This window comes from Echinops telfairi, unplaced genomic scaffold (genome assembly GCF_000313985.2).
Source record: "Echinops telfairi isolate 266 unplaced genomic scaffold, ASM31398v2 ScPeMD7_30;HRSCAF=105, whole genome shotgun sequence".
NCBI lineage: Eukaryota > Metazoa > Chordata > Mammalia > Afrosoricida > Tenrecidae > Echinops > Echinops telfairi.
This window is the reverse complement of record NW_022103927.1, coordinates 3,425,581-3,444,731: the sequence shown is the minus strand read 5'-3', so window position 1 is coordinate 3,444,731 and position 19,151 is coordinate 3,425,581. Positions and strand designations below refer to the sequence as shown.

Here is a 19,151-nt window from a genome sequence, read left to right as displayed (position 1 = left end):
GGGGCTGGGGGGGGGGCGCAGAAAGCACCAACCCCATTCATCTCTTCCCCTGAGCTCCCAAATCATACTACCCCGAGAGAGAAATGGGTACATCTGGCTCTCCATCTTCATCCTCTGTGGGGGCGGCGAGGCATTCTGGGATGTCCTTGGCCTCTATCAAACCCTATCCTGAGCCTGGCTCGGCTCTCAGCCTTGAAAGTCCAAACCGGAAGCAAAAGGCTAAGCCCAGGGAGGAGGTGGGGAAAGGCAACCTTGACCATCCTCCTGCTCCTTTCCAGATCCCCAAAGAAGCCGAGGGGCCAGTGGCAACCTCTCCAAGAGTGTCTGTTCCCCATGGTCCCCGCCTGCAACAGGAAGTGGCAGAGCAGGAAACCCAGCTAGCTGGGCACTGCCGGGAGAGCTGGCTGCCACGCGCCCACCCTTCATCCTGATCTCGAATCCATTTGGTCTCACAGAGAAAACCCCAAACATCCCTAAAAAAAAAAAAAGCCAGGGTCCAGCGGGAGGCAGGGATCTCAGGATTCCCCTGGGAGTGGGGAGTTGCAGCAGCAGAACGACCAATAAGCGCAGGGAAGAGGCCAGCCTCACCCACCCCCACCCGCACCCCATCCCTCCTGCAACAAGTCTTGGGTGGACCCTCTGCACGCTGGCTGTCCTGGGAATTCCAGGGCACGGAGGCCCAGCCTGGGAGCCCAGTGAAGGCTGGTTAGTCTTCAGTCTAGCCAGGGCTGAGCCTGCCTCTGGGTTGAATCATCCCAACAATGGCTGGCCCAGCTCCCTTCTGAGATGGACCCCATCTTTGGCCGAACTACTACTTACTCCTTGGTCTGAGCTGAACCCCAACACTGGCTGGACTACCTCCCCAATCTGAGTTGAACTCTTAACTTTGGGTTAGACCGCCCTCAAGTCTGAGATGCATTCCTACTCCCGGGCTTGGGGGTGGGCACCCTCTCTTGTCTGAACTGGCCTCCCACACCCTGCCCTGCTCTCCCCAGACCCCACAGCACAGAGCTGCTCCTATGAGGAGAGCCTCCAGGGTGAGGCTGGGACTCCTCTCTCCCTGCTCCCCGAATCTTACTACTGACCCCCTCTGGCTTGGGGTGGGGGGGGGGCAGGGAGTGTCTGGGGAAGTCGCTATAGTAACAGGGCTCAGTCTCACCATCCGTGGGGTTGGAAGCCATCACTCAGTCTTCGCTTAGGGCATCGGGACTACGGTGGCTGGGAAGGCTCATGAGACCTGCTGCCTTAGGTTGGCCAAGCGCCCCCAGAGCCCTGCCTATAAAGGGAGCCAGGGAGTTGTGGAGTGGGGATTTGGGGGTAAAAGAAAAACCAACAACCACTACATGGAGGCCAGTGAGGGCAGGGGACAGGTAGGTAGGTCCCTCAGGGTTACTGCAGCCTGGATTAGGCAAAGGGAAAAACTGCTTTGGCAGGACCCTCTTGGGCACCCATACAACTGCCAATGCACGGGTGTTTGGCCCTCTTGGGCTTCTGTAGGCTGTTAGAACCTGAGAGTTCTTCCCATCCAGCCACTTCTTGGGTCCAGATGCCCTTTCCTTACTTTCGGTCCTGGCTTATCGCTGGAATTTGGGGTATGTCTGGGGAGCTTTCCCTCCCTAGCTTTCCCTTTCCCCCCATGGTCGGCTGGGGGGTGAGGTGGGGGGCTCAGCCAGTGGCAACCTTAAGGCGAACCCCACCTGGCTGTTGTCCTTGGGGCCTCCTGGGTGCCACGCTATTTGTTTCTCCAAGCCTGGCCACAAGCTGGGCCTTCGGTCTGTTTCCTATGCCTGTCTGGACCCTTACAGAGGATTAGCATCTTTGGGCAGAGTGATGCTCCTTCATGGGATGAGGAACCTGCCCTGTCCTGGCACGGAGAGGGGGTGGGCACTAAGGATGCTTAACTGAGAGCTAGTGAGGCTCAGGCATTTTCCTTACCCTAGTGGGCCCGTGAGTGGCAGATGAAATTCAGGTGCCCCCTGCAGGCTGGCCTGGCTACTGCCCTGGCCCCGCCCTGGTCAGATGAGGGCAGATTTCGTCTAGCTCCATCTCTTCACTTCAAGAGTTTCTAAGCAAAGGTGGGGGGGGGTGGGGGGGTGGGTGGTGTGTGTGTGTGGGGGTGAGGGGGTGTCCCTTTCCTCCTTCTGGTTCCTTCTCTGGGAGCCCCTCCTGGCTTGGGGAAGAAGTACGAAGTACGGCTTTCTAAAATGCGACACTTATGTGGGACTCCCCCCCTCCCCATCCTCTCCCCAAGCTGAAAACATTTTAAAGGAGTCTGCACGATTTTACTAGCTACAACTTAAGAGGAGCCATAGTGGTGTAGTGGTTAGCTTTGGGCTATAATCCGAAAGGTTAGCAGTTCAAAACCAGCAGCAGCAGCAGCTTCACGGGAGAAAGACTGGGCTTTCTACTTCCGTCTACAGTTACAGTCTCGGAAACCCACAGGGGGTTACTATGAGTCAGCATCGACTAGGTGGCGGTGCTGGAGCTACCTATGAGATTTTATCAGAGAAAATACAACTGACCCAGCAAGGTCATGACTTGCTCAGCGCTCGAGGTGGGTGGGTGGGTGGGGATTGGGCGGTCAAGGTTTCCAGCAGAACAAAAGTGAGTCCTCTTTTTGTTATTTTACATTTAGAAAGTAGAAGTACCTAGAAGGGACCTGGTGGCGGCATGGATTACGTAACCCGAGGCCAGCAGTTCGAACCCTCCAACTGCATGATTGGGGATCAAGATTTCCAGCAGACAAAAGTGAGTCCTCTTTTTGTTAATTTACATTTAGAAAGTAGAAGTGCCTAGAGGGGACCTGGTGGCAGCATGGGTTACGTAACCCCGAGGCCAGCAGTTGGAACCCTTCAACTTCGCAGCAGGAAGAAAAAGAAGTCCCAGTTCTGCTCCTGTAAAGATTGACAGCCTTGGAAACTCAAAAGGGGCGGTTCCACTCTGTCCAAATCGGCTCGGTGCCAGTAAGCAGGGACTAGAACAGCTTGAGGAGGGCATTTATGGGGTCCATGCAGATTTGGATGTGAATCCTGTACAGGTGGCGTCATTGGTGTGAAGTGGGGAAAATTCAAAATTCTTATTCGTAACAGCCAGTTTCGACTACCGTTCCAATTTTAGTGTATGTGCCGCCGAAGCAAGCACCAGTTTCCACTATCACTAGAGCCCATCTATGGAGACCCGGTTAGCCTAGGGCTCACTCACTAGATGCCCAGCCCCCAGTGGCTCTACTTCAGAGGGACAGTCCATTCTTGGGTGTCTTCTGGCCTGTGCTCTAGGAGTATTAGCGGTTCCTTCCGGAGCCTTTTGGGGATCCTTTTCCCTGAGCCACTCTCCACCTGGCCCCTGCCCCCACTGCACGTGCTTGGTACGCCCTGAAGGGTTTCCAGGACGATGTCATCTTCCCAACTTTTAACCCAGCCACTGGGATATATAGCTTGCTAGCCTCCACCTGCCACCTCCCAGCAGCCTCACCTGCTAGGGGGTGGCTCCAGCCCCTTGCCCTCCCCCCAGTCCCCTCCCTGCTCATGCCCAGGCCTTTTTTGGACACTACCCACCTGCTCCTCTGTCATCAAGCGCTCATCTACAGGCACTTGCCTTCCTGTCTCCCGCCCATCGGAGACATGCCAGGCCTCCCGCGGCCTCCTGGCTCAAGAAGTCTACTTTTGAATCCGTGTGGGCATACAGTTCCCTACCTTGCAGGCCCAGGTCTTTCAGGGGGGTGGGGTTGGAGTCAGAGGACGCAGGCTAGTGTCTGAGCCTGGGCACTAGGGAAGGCGTGGCTGGACATGGCCCCTCGCTGGGCTCTAAGTCTGGGTTACTTGAGGCGGCTCTCAAGTGGACTCTAGCTTTCGGCTTGGAGGGTCAATTGAGGAGCTGAGAACTGGGGATGGGGTTGAGACCTTTCTGGAAAGCAGTCCCGAAGGACAACCTTTCTCTCTGCCCTGCAGAGGCCAGTGCGATTCCAGGGAAAGGAACCGGCCTCTCTGGCGGGAGCTTGCCTATGGGTTAGCAAAGCAAGTCACTAGGTGTCATCTACTACTCTTCCCCAACGGCACCCCGGCACCCCCTTTCCCTTTCTCACCATCCCAACTCAAGCCGCAAGAGTCCTGGCTAAACTCAGTCACTTTTCACTGGCCCCCATGCCCCCCACCCCCAACAACTTTCCATCCAGCGCCAGGAGCTGGTGAAGCACCCTGGGGACCTGGTGAATGACGGAGCCTTAGTTGTGAAACAACCATTTATTGAGCCCCCCAGGAGCCTGGAGCTCGGCTGCCCAGCAGGGGCAGAGAGGTGCTCCAACGCTGCCCCTCGCCCCCTGGAAAAGAGGACGCAATGAATCCCTTGAAGAGTGTGGCTCAAATTTGGCTTTGGACACACGGAGGCTGTCCCCTAGCTTCATAAACAGTTTGCAGTCTCAGCTAGGAACACACACTTGCTCAAAGGAGGGAGCAGGGGCCACAGAGCGACAGAGGTACCCAGAAAGATCCTGTCCTCACGCCAAGTGCCACAGAACGGAAAAACAAGGCTGGGGGTGGTTTTGGGGGACATGCACAGGGGTGGCATGAGGGTCGGGCAGAGTGAAGAGGGAAAAGGCAGGAGTAAGATGGCGGGGGCTAGAGAGGGGGGAGGGGTGTGGTCACCAAGTGGCCAAGGTCCCTCCATGGTGGAGGCAGACCTCCGCCCCCCTCCCCAGACTCCCAGAACCCTGGGTGTGGGCCAGGCAGCGGGTCCCTTCTGTATGAGGAGTGAGTGCACAAGTGGGGAGACCAGAATTTGGGGAGAGGGGCCCGGGAAAGGAAGGGGAGGTGACAAGACCTCCTTACTGGGGCCCCAGCGGTCAAACATGCCATGGTGGGTAGTGACAGCTGGGGGAAGGGGAAGGTACCGCTTTTGCATTGGGGGCGGCCTTTGGCAGGGGTGCCCGTATGGGGGGACCTTCTGCAGGCCTTTGGGCTCCAGCCTAGGGGCGCTGAGGGTAAGCAGGGAAGGGGGGACGTGGGGGAGGGGCCGTGCAGTGATGGACAAGGAGGGGCTGGCAGAGCAGGGCCAGGATCAGGGTCACAGCCCGGGCACTCACCACTCTCCTGCTCGCTGCCCTTCTTGGCGGCGGCGGTGTTGCCCATCGCGTCGGCGGCGGCCCGGGCCGGTCCCGGAGCTGCGGCGCGGCGGGTGCAGGCGGCGGCCGGCGGCCCAGGAGTGCGCTGGGAGCAGCGGCGGCGGCCCCCCGAGCTGGTTGCACTAGCTGCGGCGCCGCGACCCCCGCCCAGCCCCTGCTTCCCGCGTCTCTCCGCGCCGCCCGCCCGGGAACCTCAGCCTAAGTCCGCTGCTGCTGCTGTCTGTGACGCCCCCGCAGCCTGCCACCCATTGGCCAGCGCCATCTTAACTGACAGCGCCGCGCAGCTACTCATTGGCCCACCATGACCTTCCCGCCCCGCCATAGGCTCTCGGCCCCGTGACGCGCTCCGTGGACGCCCGGCCACTCGCGTGCTCGTGAAGCCCCAGCTGGGCGGGCGGACGAATCTGATTGGCCGAGGTTCACGACCAGGCCTGGGGCCCGCCTGAGGCCGCCGCCGATTGGCCAAGGCGCGCAATCCGGCAGGACCCCCGCAAAACGTCCAGTGTCAATCCCGGGGTGAGAGGGCGGGGCGGAGGCGCAGTCTGCTGCCCAGGCCTCGGCAGCAGGCGGGGCGGCTGAGCTTGGCCAGCGGCCGCGCCGCGCTCCCAGGCCCAGGAGGCAGCCCGGCGGCACCGGCCGGCCCCGTGCGCGCCGCAGTCCCCCGCCCCCGCCCAGTGCGGCAGCGGCCGCGGGCCAGCCAAAGGTTGGCGTCGCGGGCCAGCCGGCGCAGCCGCTGTCCACCTGCCAGCGGGGGAGGGGTGCGGCCAGCGCTGCAGGTCAGAGGTCGCCGGACCGTCGGCCTCGTCATTCATAAGGCCTGGCGCTGGACTCCAGCAGCCGGCGCCTCAGGGTCGCCAACAGTTGTAACCAGAGCTTTAGAGGGATGCTGAAGCAATGGATGGCACTGGGCGCCCAGCAGAGTGGGCTCGTGCCAGTAGAGTCGGCACTGGTTCACTTGGTTTTCCTTCCCACAACACTCATGTATAAGCACCTTCATTTTACTGATGAGGAATGGGGGGCGGGGGGCTGCCTGGCCTCCTGCTCTAACCACCCTTTTTGTTCCTATCTGGAGAATGCTTCCAAGAACCTGACTTCTGGGAGGGCAGCCGGGTCAAGCCGTGCTTCTTCGGGATTCCTTTTTGATGCATGGCACATGTGGCCTGAGAAAGCCCAGCTGGGCCAGGATAATGCTTTGCACTGGGCTATCTTGTGCACTGGGCTTGAGCAGCATCTCTGGCTTCCACCCACTAGATGCCAGTAGCAGACACTACCCCACCTCATGCTCCCACTACCTATAGCCGTCTCCACACATAGCCAAGTTGTCTGGATTGAAAGCCCCTGAAGCAGAGGAAGGCTCCAACAGGAGATGCCCAGAGGGACAGGGGACTGGCTCAGCCAGCTGGGGTGAGCCCCATCCTGCCTACAAGCCAATTCTTGGTCAAGGCCTTGCATTAACTGCCTGCACCAGATCCCAGAGTGACCACCACTCAGGAGAGGGAGTCTGGGTCTCTCCGGGCAATCTAGGGAAACGGCTCCCCACCTCAGTCTGTGGACTTCCATAATCTTCAGTGCACGTGGGTTTTTGTGTGTACATGGATATGTAAAAGCTCTTTCTCAAAACAACAAAAAAGTTCCTTTCTCCTTGTCAGCCATAGTCCAAGTCTGAATGTTGACATACTAAACTCCAGATGTGACAAAGAAAACACTCTCCCCATAAATAAAATGGTAGAGCCAGCTGGAACTGGAAGACGTCAAGGAAGGGGCCGAGGGGGAGCTAGTGCCCTAAACAGGGGGAGAGGCCACTCCCACAGGAAGAGGGCTGAGTCGCCTCTACCCACCTGAGACACAAACAGAAACCATCAATCTCAATGAAGTGCTTTTATTTTTTACAGCAACCAAACATGTTTAATATAAAACCCCTATAATATACAAATTGCAATCACAACAGCATTCACATAGCAGCAAGGAGGTGGGAGGGAAGGTTTTCAGGCTCCCGGCAACTTCCAGCTTCCTGTGCCCATGCTGTGGCCGGCCCTTGAGCACACGTGGTCTTGACAAGCGGGCAGAGCAAGGCTGCCATGGGTGGAAGGGCCTTGGTGCCGACCCCCTTGATAGCCAGAGGACAGTAGACCCTCCCCAACATACCAAGCCTCTACCACTGAACACTAGGGAAGGGTAGGCCCAGCTGGGGTGACTGAGTGACACCTGCTAGTCACACCTCTGGGGGCAGCATTTTTCAGGGGCTACTGGGTTGAAAAGAGCTCAAAATCCTCCTGGGAGGACACTGTATCCGAGTGTACGTACTGACTAGGATTCTTTGCCTGTGGCTCCCTCCAGATGTTTGGAAAGGAGTGACAGGGCTAGAGCCTCGCCAGCCATTGGCAGGGGAGGGCTGGAGGGAGCAGCTTCGGGTCAGTAACACTCAGGGAGCACCATGGCCTCCAGGGGAGTTTACGGTGCAGGTAGAAGGGAGGGAGAAAGGGCATGTTAGAAAGAACTGAGGACCTACTTCTTACAGGTCGTGGAGATTTGAGATGCACCTCCTGGGCCAGGGCTGGGCAAGATGGGGTCTGTCCTTTCCACGGGCCCAAATCTGACTGGTTCGGTGTAGGTGACAGCCCCAAAGTCCCCCAGATGGCCCACGTGCTCGCTCCAGATGTGCCAGGCGGAGACTGTCTCTGCTAGCAGAGCTCCCACAGGGCTTGAGCTCCGTTAGATGCAGTCCATAGAGTTCTCGGGGAGAAGGCTGGGGATGCAGCCCGGGAGGCCCAGACCCTTGAGAGGTGTGCAGCCAAAGGGGAGGCCCCCACTCAGGGAAAGGTCTTGGCTGTCCATAGCCTCCAGCTGATCATCAGCACTGTTGTCCCAGTTGATGTGGAAGCGGGTCACTCGAGGGTTGGATGCCAAGATATTACGCTGGAGCTAGGGCAGGAAGAGGACGCTTTTTCTGGGGCCCCTCGTAACTCCCCCATGCCCAGGACTCCAAGGGCCAGGGTCGTGCCTCTACATGGGACAACCACCTTTCATTGCTTACATGGTGAGGCAATGACCCTCTCTTTCCTGGCCAGGCCCTGGGGAAACGGAAAAGTTAAGCACTGCCCCATGGCTCTGTTCTAATGACTCAAACTCCCCACCCCCCACTCCCCCCCACCCACAAAGGGGCTGCCTGGCTGCTGCAGAGGTAGACAGGTCCTACCTGAGAGAAGTCTGGCTTTTGGGGTGGGTTCTCACGTAGCTCGGGGCTAGGGTACTCGTTGTTCACGTAGTAGCCCACTCGGATGAACTCCTGTCCGTGGTAGGTGCAGGTGATGAGGACCACAGTCACACCCACAGCATCAGTCTCTGGGATGAGGGACGGGTTGGGAGCATCAGCCTAAGGGAAACACACAGCATTGTATAGTGACCCACCGACTCAAGAGTCCAGGCTCTGCCCTCAAAGCCTTACAATGTCATGATGGGAACAGACTCAACCACACAAACGTGTTTACAATTTTGAGTAGGACATGTGTTCTGAGGTGCCAGAAAACTGCTTGGTGTGGTGCTGGAGGGCAGTGAGCAAGGGGAAGCTGAGCCGGTTAAGAAGTCAAGAGGTGCTAGATGTCTAGCCATGCCAGCCCTGTAGTCTGCAGCGACGGCTCTGGACTGGCCGGGGAGCCCACAGCAGATTCCAAGAAGTGTCCTTTTGAACAGATCGGCTACAGCCTCTGAGGGGCCCATTGCAAACTAGGGCTCCTTGGTACCTAAGTGAGTGGCTCCAGACCACCTCTCAATGACTGCCTAGAGGTGACCTTGAACCTATAAACCAATAGCCCATGTTTCTTAAAACCAAACGACAGAGTATGGAGGAGGAAAGAATGCTTATCTTGAGCATAATGCTTTCTAAAGATCTCTTCAGGATCAAACTAGTAATCCTCTGTAACGATTAGATATGAAAGGGGGGGCAGTGAGTTTATGATCACGGGGAGGAACACTCAGTAGAGGAGGGGACAAGGGTTGCACAATTTAAGAATGTAGTCAGCACCAGGGACACAGACGTGTAGGGGTGGGGGAGTTATGTTGTGCTGTGTATATTCTTCAGAACAAGATACAGCTCTGGAGTAAATTGTGTCGTTCCCCACTGCCCCCACCCCCGCCCAACAAGAAGAGTATTGTCATTCATAACCTCTATGCCTTGGTGTCATAATCGCATTTGGGAATGGGTTTACTTTGTTACATAAATGCGACCCAATAAGTGTCAGGTGCTCCGCGGGCCAGTCAACGAAGGAGATGAAATGCCAGCTAGCAAGCCCCGAGCGAAGAAAGATGGCAAGCCACATGAAGACTGCCCAGAGCCAAACCTCAGAAAGGGTCAAGGACCTTCCTTTGGAGTCCACGGAGAGCCTGCATTTGGACTTCGAGCCTCCTTAAAACCCCCAAGCCAACGCACTGCCACCGAGTCAAGTGCAACCCACAGTGCTCCAAGGGGGTGGAGTAGAACCCTGCCCGAGGTGACAAGTCTTGACGGGAGCAGAAAGCCTCCTCTTCCTCACTTGGACCAGAGCTGGTAGGTTTGAACCACCTCTAGCCTCCTAAATGGTGAGAAAACAAATTTGTTAAAGCCACTTGCCAGCAGCATTTCTGCTAGAGCAGCGTTAGATAATGAAGATGATTAACGAGGGGTTTTTAAAAAGTTCATGGGGAAAGAAATCTTGTCTGTAAAAATATCTCTTTTGTAATTTAACAGCAAAGCATTGCCAAGCCTGAAGCCCTGGCTCAGGCCACAGAGCGCGAGAGAATTTGCCAGGGGACTGGGGGTGCCTAACAGACGACAGTTTAAGTGACTGATCGAAGCTGCTCTCAACCTCCGAGTGTGCAACAGCCCATCTGGGGAGTGTGAGACCTGTATTTCCAACAACCCCATCCAGGGATTCTCGCCCAGAGCTACCTGGGAGTTAACTGGACAGCTCCAGGACACACACTGGACAAGGAGAGAGCCAGTGTGATGTCCTTGAGCCCTCTCAACGCAGCGGTTGTCAAGCAGGCAGTTTACAGGCCAGGGCACCTTTCTTCCGCTTCAAAAGGGACAGCCAAGATTTGACCCAGACCTTTTGGTCGCTGGACCACGCCTTGTGCTGCAGAGAAAGTGAGGGGGGTGGGATGTGCCCTGCTGGGCTGTGTACCACCAGCCTCATGCTCTGGTCTCTTACCTGAAAAACAAACATGTGCCTCCCTGCTGGGACAGGGCCAACCAGCACTGAGTCTAGGACTTGATCAAACTCCTCACTCTCGGCGGAGCCCACGTAGATGATCTTCCACTCCAGGTCTGCAAAGACATGGGGTTGGGGGGGTGGTGTTTAAGGAATGGAAAGAATGACAGCAGAAGACAGGGGATGGGTCTCCTCGTGTTAATTTTGGACAGGTCCTCAAATCTATTAACAAACATTCTGCCCAACAGCTGCCACCCTGAGCACCCAGTGGCTGGCCCTGCAGTCCTGAACGCAGGTGGCCGGTCTGCCTCTCCGCCACGTGATCTTAACTCGGGCCTCCCTTTGCCAGGTGACCTTGACTCTGCACCTAGCAGAAACACTGGCCTCTGGGAGTCCGAGGGCAAACCGTATGGCAGGCGCTGAATCAAGCCCCACGTGATTATGACTGATGCGTGCAAGCAGGAGCTGGGCCACTCCTGGGCTCTGCCTACTGGGTGCTGGAACAGGAAGTAGCATCCTCTTTCACACACAGGGACCGATGCCACCAAACTGAGTAGATCCCTCGACAACTGGGGCAGGGCGGCAGATTCCAATCCAGCAGGAGAGCCAGCGGCAGGAGGGGGAAGACACGGCCACTGGGAGAGCCGCCTGACCCCCGAGCCGCACTTCCTCAGGGCGTTCACATAAGGGTGCCACGGTCAAGCAACATAGCACAATTCGGGGTGACCATTCGGAACCCAACCCGTGCGGCAGCAGGACCCCATCCCCGAGTCTGTCCAGTAAGAAGCCTTGCCCATCAATCACAGCGGATGGTCCCGCTGACCACTTCCTCTAGCAGGAGTCCAAGTGTACCAGGGGCAAGGTCACGCTAGTGCAGGGACGCCTGGCAGGAGCCCGCAAACTTATTTTAGGTTCTTTGAAATTGCACAACCGACGGCTCCAGCAGCTGCGAGTTTCACAAGCTGTGATTTTCACAGGAAGAGATCCTCTTGGAAGCTGCCCTGTTCCCTGGTCAAGCCTCCTACAGGAGCATCCCAGTGGGAGCCATGCAGGGCCACCTGAGTCTTTTCCTGGGCCACTGCTTCCTGTCCCTGCACAGTCCCACCCAAGCCCTCTATGCAGGCACCCACATCGGCTTTTGGGGCACGGGAGATCCCCTGGCTCAAAAGAGTGTAACTTTCATGGGGATTTTAATATTAAAAAAACAAACCCTCAGATCTCTCCCTCTCTCTCTCACACACAACTCCCAATGCGTTGATTTCGACACGGTGACCCTATAGAGCAGGGACAGAGAACCTTTTCTGGGTCAAGAGTCATTGGGCATTTATATTGTCCAAACCCAGTTGACACCTACTCATAGTGACCGTATAGGACAGAGTAGAACCAACCAGATCAAACTCTTTGCCATCGAGTTAACGCTGACTCACGGCAACTGGCTGTGGGTTTGAGACAGTTTACAGGAGTAGGAGCCCCGTCTTTCTCCCAAGGAGCTGCTTGCTGGCAGTCTCCGACTGCTGACCAAATGAACTGTAGCCCAATGTAACCACTACACCACCAGGGTTCCTTATAACATCATTCAGTGCCGCCCCGGCCCTCCCCCCACCCCCACAAGAACCTAACTTGCTGCCATCAAGTTGGATGACAACTCAGTAGTAGGCCCTGTAGGGCAAGGTAGACCTTGCCCGTGAGTTTCCAAGACTGTAACTCTTTACGGGTCTAGAAAGCCCAGTCTTCGGAGTGTGGGGAAAATGACAACATTCTAAGATTGCGATTTATAACGTCCAAACCAAAACTAAACTCACTAAACAAAACAAAACCTGCGGTAAAGATGGTACAACTCTTCTGGATATGGTTGAACTACTGAATTGTATGATATATGGACGAAGTGCCAATAAAACGGTTAAAAAAAAAAGGCTCTTTCTTGGGAGGAGTGGCTGGTGGTTTCAAACTACTGAATCCGTGGTCAGCAGCCCAACGCAGAACTACTCCGCCACCAGGCTGCAGCTCCCGGCAGCAGCAGTCAGGAGCTCCAGCGGTGTACTGCATGAGGACCAAACGCACTGCCTCTTTAAAGTCCTGGAAAGTTAGGAGGTTACTGTGAGGACTATGGGGTGCCTGACCCAAGCCATGTTATTTTCAATTGCACCTATGCATTGCATGTGAACATTGAACATTGACTAAGGGACGCAGAAGATGGATGCATTTGAACTATGGTGCTGGGGAAGAACAGTGAGAGTACCGTGGACGGCCACGAGAAAAACAAACCGGTTTTAGAATCAGCACAGCCAGAATGCGCCTTAGAGGCAAGGACGAATGTTTCTGGAGGACATCATGCTTGATAGAGGGGGGCAGCACAAAGAGCATGGCCCTCCACAAGATGGATACAGTGGCCCCCACATTTTTGAGGATGTACATGGATAGGGTGTACATAGATAGGGTCACTATGAGTTGGAACAGACTCGAGGGCATCTAACAGCAACAACAAATGTAGTTAAACATTTAATTAGCTCACCTCTACTACATTTTAATTGTGATGCTGGAGAATATTTAAAATACCATGGACTGGTAAGAGGACAAACTGATGTCTTAGAAAAGGCGGACTCAAACAATGGGCCGCGGGCCACATGCAGCCTGCTAAAAACATTTATCTGGGGTTTTTGCCCCGTTTCTTTTTTTACTTCAAAATAAGATATGTGCAGTGTGCATAGGAATTTATTCATAGTCCGGCCCTCCAACGGGTCTGAGGGACAGTGAACTGGGCCCATTTTAAAAGTTTGAGGACCCCCGTCTTAGAAGAAATACAGCCAGAGTGCTCTTTAGAGGCAAGGATGGCAAGGCTGCGTCTTACAAACCTTGGACATGCTGTCAGGAGAGACCAGACCCTGGAGCAGGACATCAGGTTTGGTAGAGGGGCAGCGAGAGAGAAGGCCCTCAAGGAGGTGGACGGACGGACGAAGTGGCTTCAGCAACAGGCTCAAGCATAGGATGGCAAGGCTGGAGCAAGGACCGGGAGTACCTTGTTCTACTGTGCAGTTGCAATGGGTCGGAACTGACTCGATGGCACCTCACAACAATATGATGGCTGGAGCGGTTTCTTTGGTGAGGTGTGTGATGCTAGCTGGTCTTGGTGATTTGGGGGGCCTTATGTGGTCCGCAAGCTGGAAACCCCTTACTCCTGCTATACAGGGTTTCCAAGGCTGTAAACGGTTTATGGGAGCAGATAACCTCATGTTTCTCTGGAGAAGTGGCTGGAGGATTTGAACAGCTTAAGTTGTGGTGAGCAGTCCAATGCTTATCCAACAGAGCCACCAAGTCACTCAAGTTTCCAGAGTTGTCTTATTATTGACTTGTTTGCGTTCTAAGAAGGGACATAACTAGAACTATACTTAGGGGAGGGCAGAAAGACAAACTAGCTGATTTCACTTTTCTCCCATAACATGGATTCTCTTCTGCTCCTTTCCCTCATTACCAGTGAGGGCCTGTGCCTGCATTCACTCAAGGGCCGTGGGAGACGAGATGGAAACACAGCGGGCTGCTGCACGCATGGCGGGCACTTGGCACCTTCAGTGCCTGCCGGGAAGACCTGACCAAAGATTGTGTGGATGCTGACCACAAGAGAAACCGTGAGCAGGCTGTGCTTCAGCCTGGGCCAGGAAGAAAGCGGAGAAGTAATCTAGGATCATAGAGAAAGTGTCACTCAAGAGGAAGTGCTGATGACATGGGCTACAGAAGGGGGATAAGGGGGATCTCCTTATGTTTGCTGCAGGGTGTAAAGCAGACACCCTTAAGTCCCCGTCCCCCCCCCCAATACCCTTTCTTTGGACAGAGGACAACAAACGAACCAGCACTCACACTGACTGAGACCGGGACACAACCACCCAACCACACAGATGCCAATGTGCTACATTTGGCCTTATGGGCAACTTCCAGGGGGATATGAGTACATCAGGCTCCGTCTTTAGGCCTCGACATCACTATCTCCCACACAATACGCCCCTCTACTGTGGAGGGAAATGAAGCCCCATCAGTAGATTAAGGGCACATTTGAACAAATCCTCGTCCTTGAACTACCTAGGGAGGGCTTCCTGTTTGGGTTTTCGCTAACATACTTAGTATGCCTCTTTCTGCAGCATCGCCTTGCCTTTGTGATTGCTCAGATCACGGTGGCCTCACCAAAGCCTGAGCTCTGGCTTGGAACACTAGACTCCACGGACCGAGTTGACCAGTGTCAGTTGGAAAAGCACGCCAAACACAGTAAGGGGACTTCGGTCTTGGTGGCATCTATTTCCAGCTGTTGTGGAGAAAAGAGAGCCAAAGGTGCTTGGGATCCGTGGGGAGTGGGGGTGGGTTGGGTGGCTTGTCAGATTTCAGTTGGCAGCAAGGACTGAGATCCCTCCAGGACAGACTGGAGAGGCTCCTGGGGTAGGCCCGCCCCGTTTGGAAGGCAGGAACCAGACTCCCTCTGCTTTTGTGGGAAGAAGGCCAGGAAGAGGCAGAAAGCAAACTGGCAGGTTAGAGTACAGAACCAAAGCTTCTGGGTTAGCAGGACTGGGTTTGAACCACAGCTTAAATGTCTCAGGGTAAAAGCTCTCCTGTCTTGACTGAATGAAGACTAGCACCCCCTTATTTCCTTTATAGAGTCCTGGTCACATAGTTGTTATGTTTTGGGCTGCTAACTTTGAGGCTAGCAGTTCACAACCACCAGCTGTTCCTGGAGAGAAAGACAGGGCGGAGTTGCAGCCTTGGAAATCCAGAGGTAGTTCTCTGTCCTACAGGGTCACAATGAATCAGAATCGACTTGATAGCAGTTTTTGTGTTAAAAAGCTTCCAATTGGGACACCACAGGTGTGGCTCTTTGGATTCTCCTCCCCTGCTGAAGTAGGGAATGCTTGCTTTCACCCCCAGGATGCGAGCGGGGACTTAGCAGTAGCACTCAAAACACTGACAAGCTCTTGTCTGTGACCTTGGGAGACGACATCCTAAGCCCCTTGATTGGAAAAGAAAATCCAACAGGTTGACTTTCCTCTCTCGTCCCTGAGGCTAGAAATAAGAGAACTGAAATCACAGGGCGAGGGCTCCCTATGAATAAAAACTAACTAAATGAACAAAGAACCGGCCCCACAGTCATTTTCTAATTCCAGGAGCACACATTGGCTGATGGAAACCCAATCTGCCATCTGGGACCTGTGAACCCCTTAACCTATTAGCTTCTTACAACCCCTCCTGGCCACTTATCCTGAAGTTTTACTCTAAACTTATTTCTTTACACCCAGCCTTGTTCCAGCAAGGGTTTAGCCTAGCTTACTCACTAGCCAGCCACAGATAGACACCCTTGTTTTAAAAAAGGCCTGTGAGACACCAGGGGGCGACTCAGCGGGCAGCACATGGTTCAAAGGGTGTCAGCCACCAGCTAATCCCCACAGCAGGCTCTGCGAGCAACCACACAGCTGCCACAGGGAGGTGCTAGTTAGTGGCCCGGGGCCTCCCCTCCACAGCTGCTGCCACTTCTCCATTAAGTGTCTGGTGGAAAGACCGCCCAGCAGAGTACTGCCTTTCCAAATTGGGGCTGCTCAGGCTCTTAGCTGCGCGGAAACTCCCTGGGTGACCTTAGCCATTTGGTTTCAGATTTTGAGAGACCTCTTCGTTCTCATCTGAGATGAAAAGAGGTGTCCACCTTTATGTTGCACCAACTTCTAAGTACAGCCATGGAAGCAACTTGGGAAGGATGCACCAAAGGCTATGACCTCCCCGCTGACTGAAGCCAGGCGCTGTCTCAGCTTGGCCAGCCCACCCCCAAGACTAGGCCAGACTATCAAAAACACGGGAATTGCTGCAGGAAGTCAATGAAGGCCTGGGGGTGGGGGTGGCAAACCCTGAGAACTGCCAAGAGTCATTCAAGCTGGGAAGTGGAGAACAAGAGGAGCCAGGGAGACCAAACTACCCTCTTGGAGGGAGAAGCTAGGCCATCCCTCTCCAGGCAGTGGCTCAAGTCTAGGGAGTTAAACCGAGGAAGAGGAGGAAAGTCGGGGTCTCCAGTGCCTGGTTTGGGGTGCGGAGCAAGGGCAAGGTGGACTTGAGGGGGGAGATGCTTAAATAGCAGGTTGGGTGGTGAGTGTTAGGGGAGATGGAGTGAGATCTTGCCACAGCACAGTGTGTGTGTGTAAAAGTGACTTTGAGGGAGTCTCCACTGGAAATGAGAGGGAATTTGGGTCTCTACAGGGAAAAATGGAGTTGAGTATGTGTCCACAGGAGAGGTTGAGATGAGTGGGCAGCCTCATCCCACTGGGTAGCTGGAAGTGGGGTGCGTGTGGGTGGGGTCGGGAAAGCAGAAATGGAGGGTTCCTTGTAAGGTGTCTTGTCAGAGGGAAAATGAAGTTTGAGAAGGTCCCTAGGCATGGCTCCAAGGAGATGCCCCCACCCCACCCCCACCCAGGCGAACACTCCCAGCTTTGCGTCCATTCTGACTCATCTTAACCCTTTAAGGCAGAGTGATACTGCCCCGGTGGCTCTCCGAGGCTGTAAGATTTAGTGTAAATCTTTCTGGAAGCAGAAAGCCTCATCTTTCTCCCGCGCAGCAGCTGGAGGATTTAAAGCGCGCAGCTTGCGGTGTATCAGCCACCAACAAATAAAGATGTCTCACAGGGAGGCGGGGGTGGGGTGAACAAGTAAAGGTCGGGGTTGGCAGGGGGGCAGATTCTCCACGGGGAGTTCCGGGTTGGCTGTGTGAGGAGCCTCAGCGGGGTCAGGGTTGGCGTGGGGGTGTGGGGGTGCGGGCGGGCCGATTGCCCTAGGGAAGTATTAGTTGACCAGGTGGGCGGGTGGGAGTCGGGGGATGTCTCCGCAGGGAGGTCTGGGTTGGCTGTGGGAGGGTCTCCGGGGTAAGTCGGGGTTGGCCTTGGGAAGGGACCCCCACCCAGGCCCATCCTCACCGTCCTCCAAGGCCTCATTGCATTCGAAGCTGATCTCGAACCGGAAGGGGCTGTGGAATGGGCTCGGGTTCTCCAGCACCGCCACGTTTAACACCGACACCTTGGCCATCGCCTCACCGGGCCGGGGCTGGTACCAAGGCCGAGGCGAGACTGGGTCAAGCGAGGCTCTTCGTCCGGTGAGGCAGAGGGGGCAGCGTTACACAGAACTGCTCACGTCTCCTCTCTACGCGGACAGAAGTGCGCACCCTTTTCGCGCGCCGGCTTCAAATAGCCGCTCTGCTCTCCGGCCAATCACCACCAACGCTCCCCGGAGACGCGAGCCCGACACCAGCCAATCACGGAGCTCCGGTGGACGCGGGCTGAGACTCTCCAACCAATCCGCAGAGCTCCCTCTCCGGCGAACGCGAGGGAGGCGGGACCATCTCCTTGGGCGCCCATTCCCCACCAGGGAGCCAATCCCCTGTGTCTCCGACTGGGAGGCGGAGGACGGGAGTGGGCGGGGACAGAGCGCGGGACAGCTCTTGGCCAATCCCCAGGGCTCCTGCACTAGCGTGGCGCGCGCTTTGCCCCGCCCTTCCGGGGCAAGCATCCAGCCAGGGCAGCGCTGCCAACGGCCGAGCGGGGGCGCGCGGCGCTTGCTGAAGAAGGTATGTGGAGTGGTGCTCGGCGCCAAGAGTGATTGGCAGGCGGGAGCGGGCAGGCATAAAGTCGGTTTAGCAATAAGCGATTGGCTGAGTTCATCGCGGGGCGGGACTAGGCGAGGTAACGCGGTTGGGGATTCGCGGATTGGGACAGGATGTCGGGTTCTGAGTGGGTGCGTCGTTCTGAAGGGACAGGGGCCGCGTCGCCAGGAACTTCTCTGACTAGCTCTCAGCCCTCAAGTCCGGCGGCCGGCAGACTCCCGGTGTGGTCCTTGGACCGCTTGGGCTGGCCTCCGGGTTGCACCTTGCACCGGATTCCGTCATCGCCGCTTCGAGGGCCGGCGGGAGGCTTCAGATCCTCCTCGAACGCGTTGCGGCACACGGGAGCTCGCGAACGCTCCTGGCGAGCTGTGGGTTCGAGGCCGGGCTCTGCCACTCGCGTTTGCTCGCCCATGGATCGAGGTGATGAAAATTCGCTGACATGACTTAGAGCCACAAAGTACTGCCAGAAAATTCTCCCCACCGCCATACCACCTTCGCTTCCAGCCGCCCGTTCTCCCTTTCGGCCTTGGCCAGGACTGTACAGTGAAAAAGGTGTGCGAGCTACATATATCTAATTTTCCAGTTTCTAGTATCCAGATTAGGAGCTCTGGTGGAGTAATGGTTATACGTTGGGCTGCGATCTGTGTGGTGGGCAGTTCGAAACCACCTGCAGCTCACTGAGATATTGACTGGGCTTTCTACTCCTGAAAACAGTTACAGTCTTGGAAACCCACAACGGGGTCACAATAAATCAGCATTGACTCGATGGCAGTGAGTTTGTTTTTTGGGGTTTGGGTGAGACATATTAAATATTCTTAATAGGAAATTGTTTTTAAAATAGCTTTATTGACATATAACTCATATCAATCATATTAAGATTTGTGCAGTCATTCACCACAACGTCAGAACACTTCTAGTACTCATTAGCTCCCCACAACATTTCCAAACAACATCCCCTGCCATGCCCCTAGGTAATTACTAATCTGGCTACTGTCTCTATAGATTTAGCTATGCTGGATTTCCTATACAGTGAACCCTCGCCACTTCGCGCTTCAACTTCTGCGGTTTCACTCTATCGCTGTTTTTGCGTAACAGCACCCACTGCCTACACCCGCTCCTTCAGAGAAAAAAGACGGCGACCCACCTGTAGAGTACATCCCTTAAGTCATTTCATAGGCTATTGATTACAGTATTTGTAAGAACTATGTATAATAATACTGTATGTGAAATATGTAAT

At 55.4% G+C, this 19,151-nt stretch overlaps 2 protein-coding genes across 2 annotated transcripts in view; both read right to left on the bottom strand.

The window, feature by feature from the left end:
* Positions 1–5,158, bottom strand: part of PRKACA (protein kinase cAMP-activated catalytic subunit alpha) — a 14,582-nt gene extending 9,424 nt beyond the window's left edge. The window contains exon 1 of the mRNA XM_004715485.3: positions 5,078–5,158. Within this exon, the coding sequence (XP_004715542.1) occupies positions 5,078–5,123 (46 nt within the window). The 5' untranslated portion in view covers positions 5,124–5,158. The remainder of the gene's footprint in view (positions 1–5,077) is intronic.
* A 1,821-nt stretch (positions 5,159–6,979) lies between these two features.
* ASF1B (anti-silencing function 1B histone chaperone) lies at positions 6,980–17,409 on the bottom strand. The gene is made up of 4 exons (XM_004715484.2): positions 17,232–17,409; positions 10,303–10,418; positions 8,313–8,489; positions 6,980–8,038 (listed from the first exon to the last, which is right to left on the bottom strand). Exons 1-4 carry the CDS (start codon positions 17,338–17,340, stop codon positions 7,829–7,831), a joined length of 612 nt encoding a protein of 203 aa, XP_004715541.1. The 5' UTR covers positions 17,341–17,409; the 3' UTR covers positions 6,980–7,828.
* Positions 17,410–19,151: the final 1,742 nt, after the last annotated feature.

Bases quoted from the DNA above. Each gene is read 5' to 3' on its own strand.
- ASF1B (XM_004715484.2), bottom strand. From the start codon at position 17,340: ATGGCCAAGGTGTCGGTGTTAAACGTGGCGGTGCTGGAGAACCCGAGC. The intron at 10,419-17,231 runs GTGAGGATGGGC...ATGTCTTTGCAG, and splicing joins CAATGAGGCCTTGGAGGACG to ACCTGGAGTGGAAGATCATC. The intron at 8,490-10,302 runs GTAAGAGACCAG...TGTTTCCCTTAG, and splicing joins GGCACATGTTTGTTTTTCAG to GCTGATGCTCCCAACCCGTC.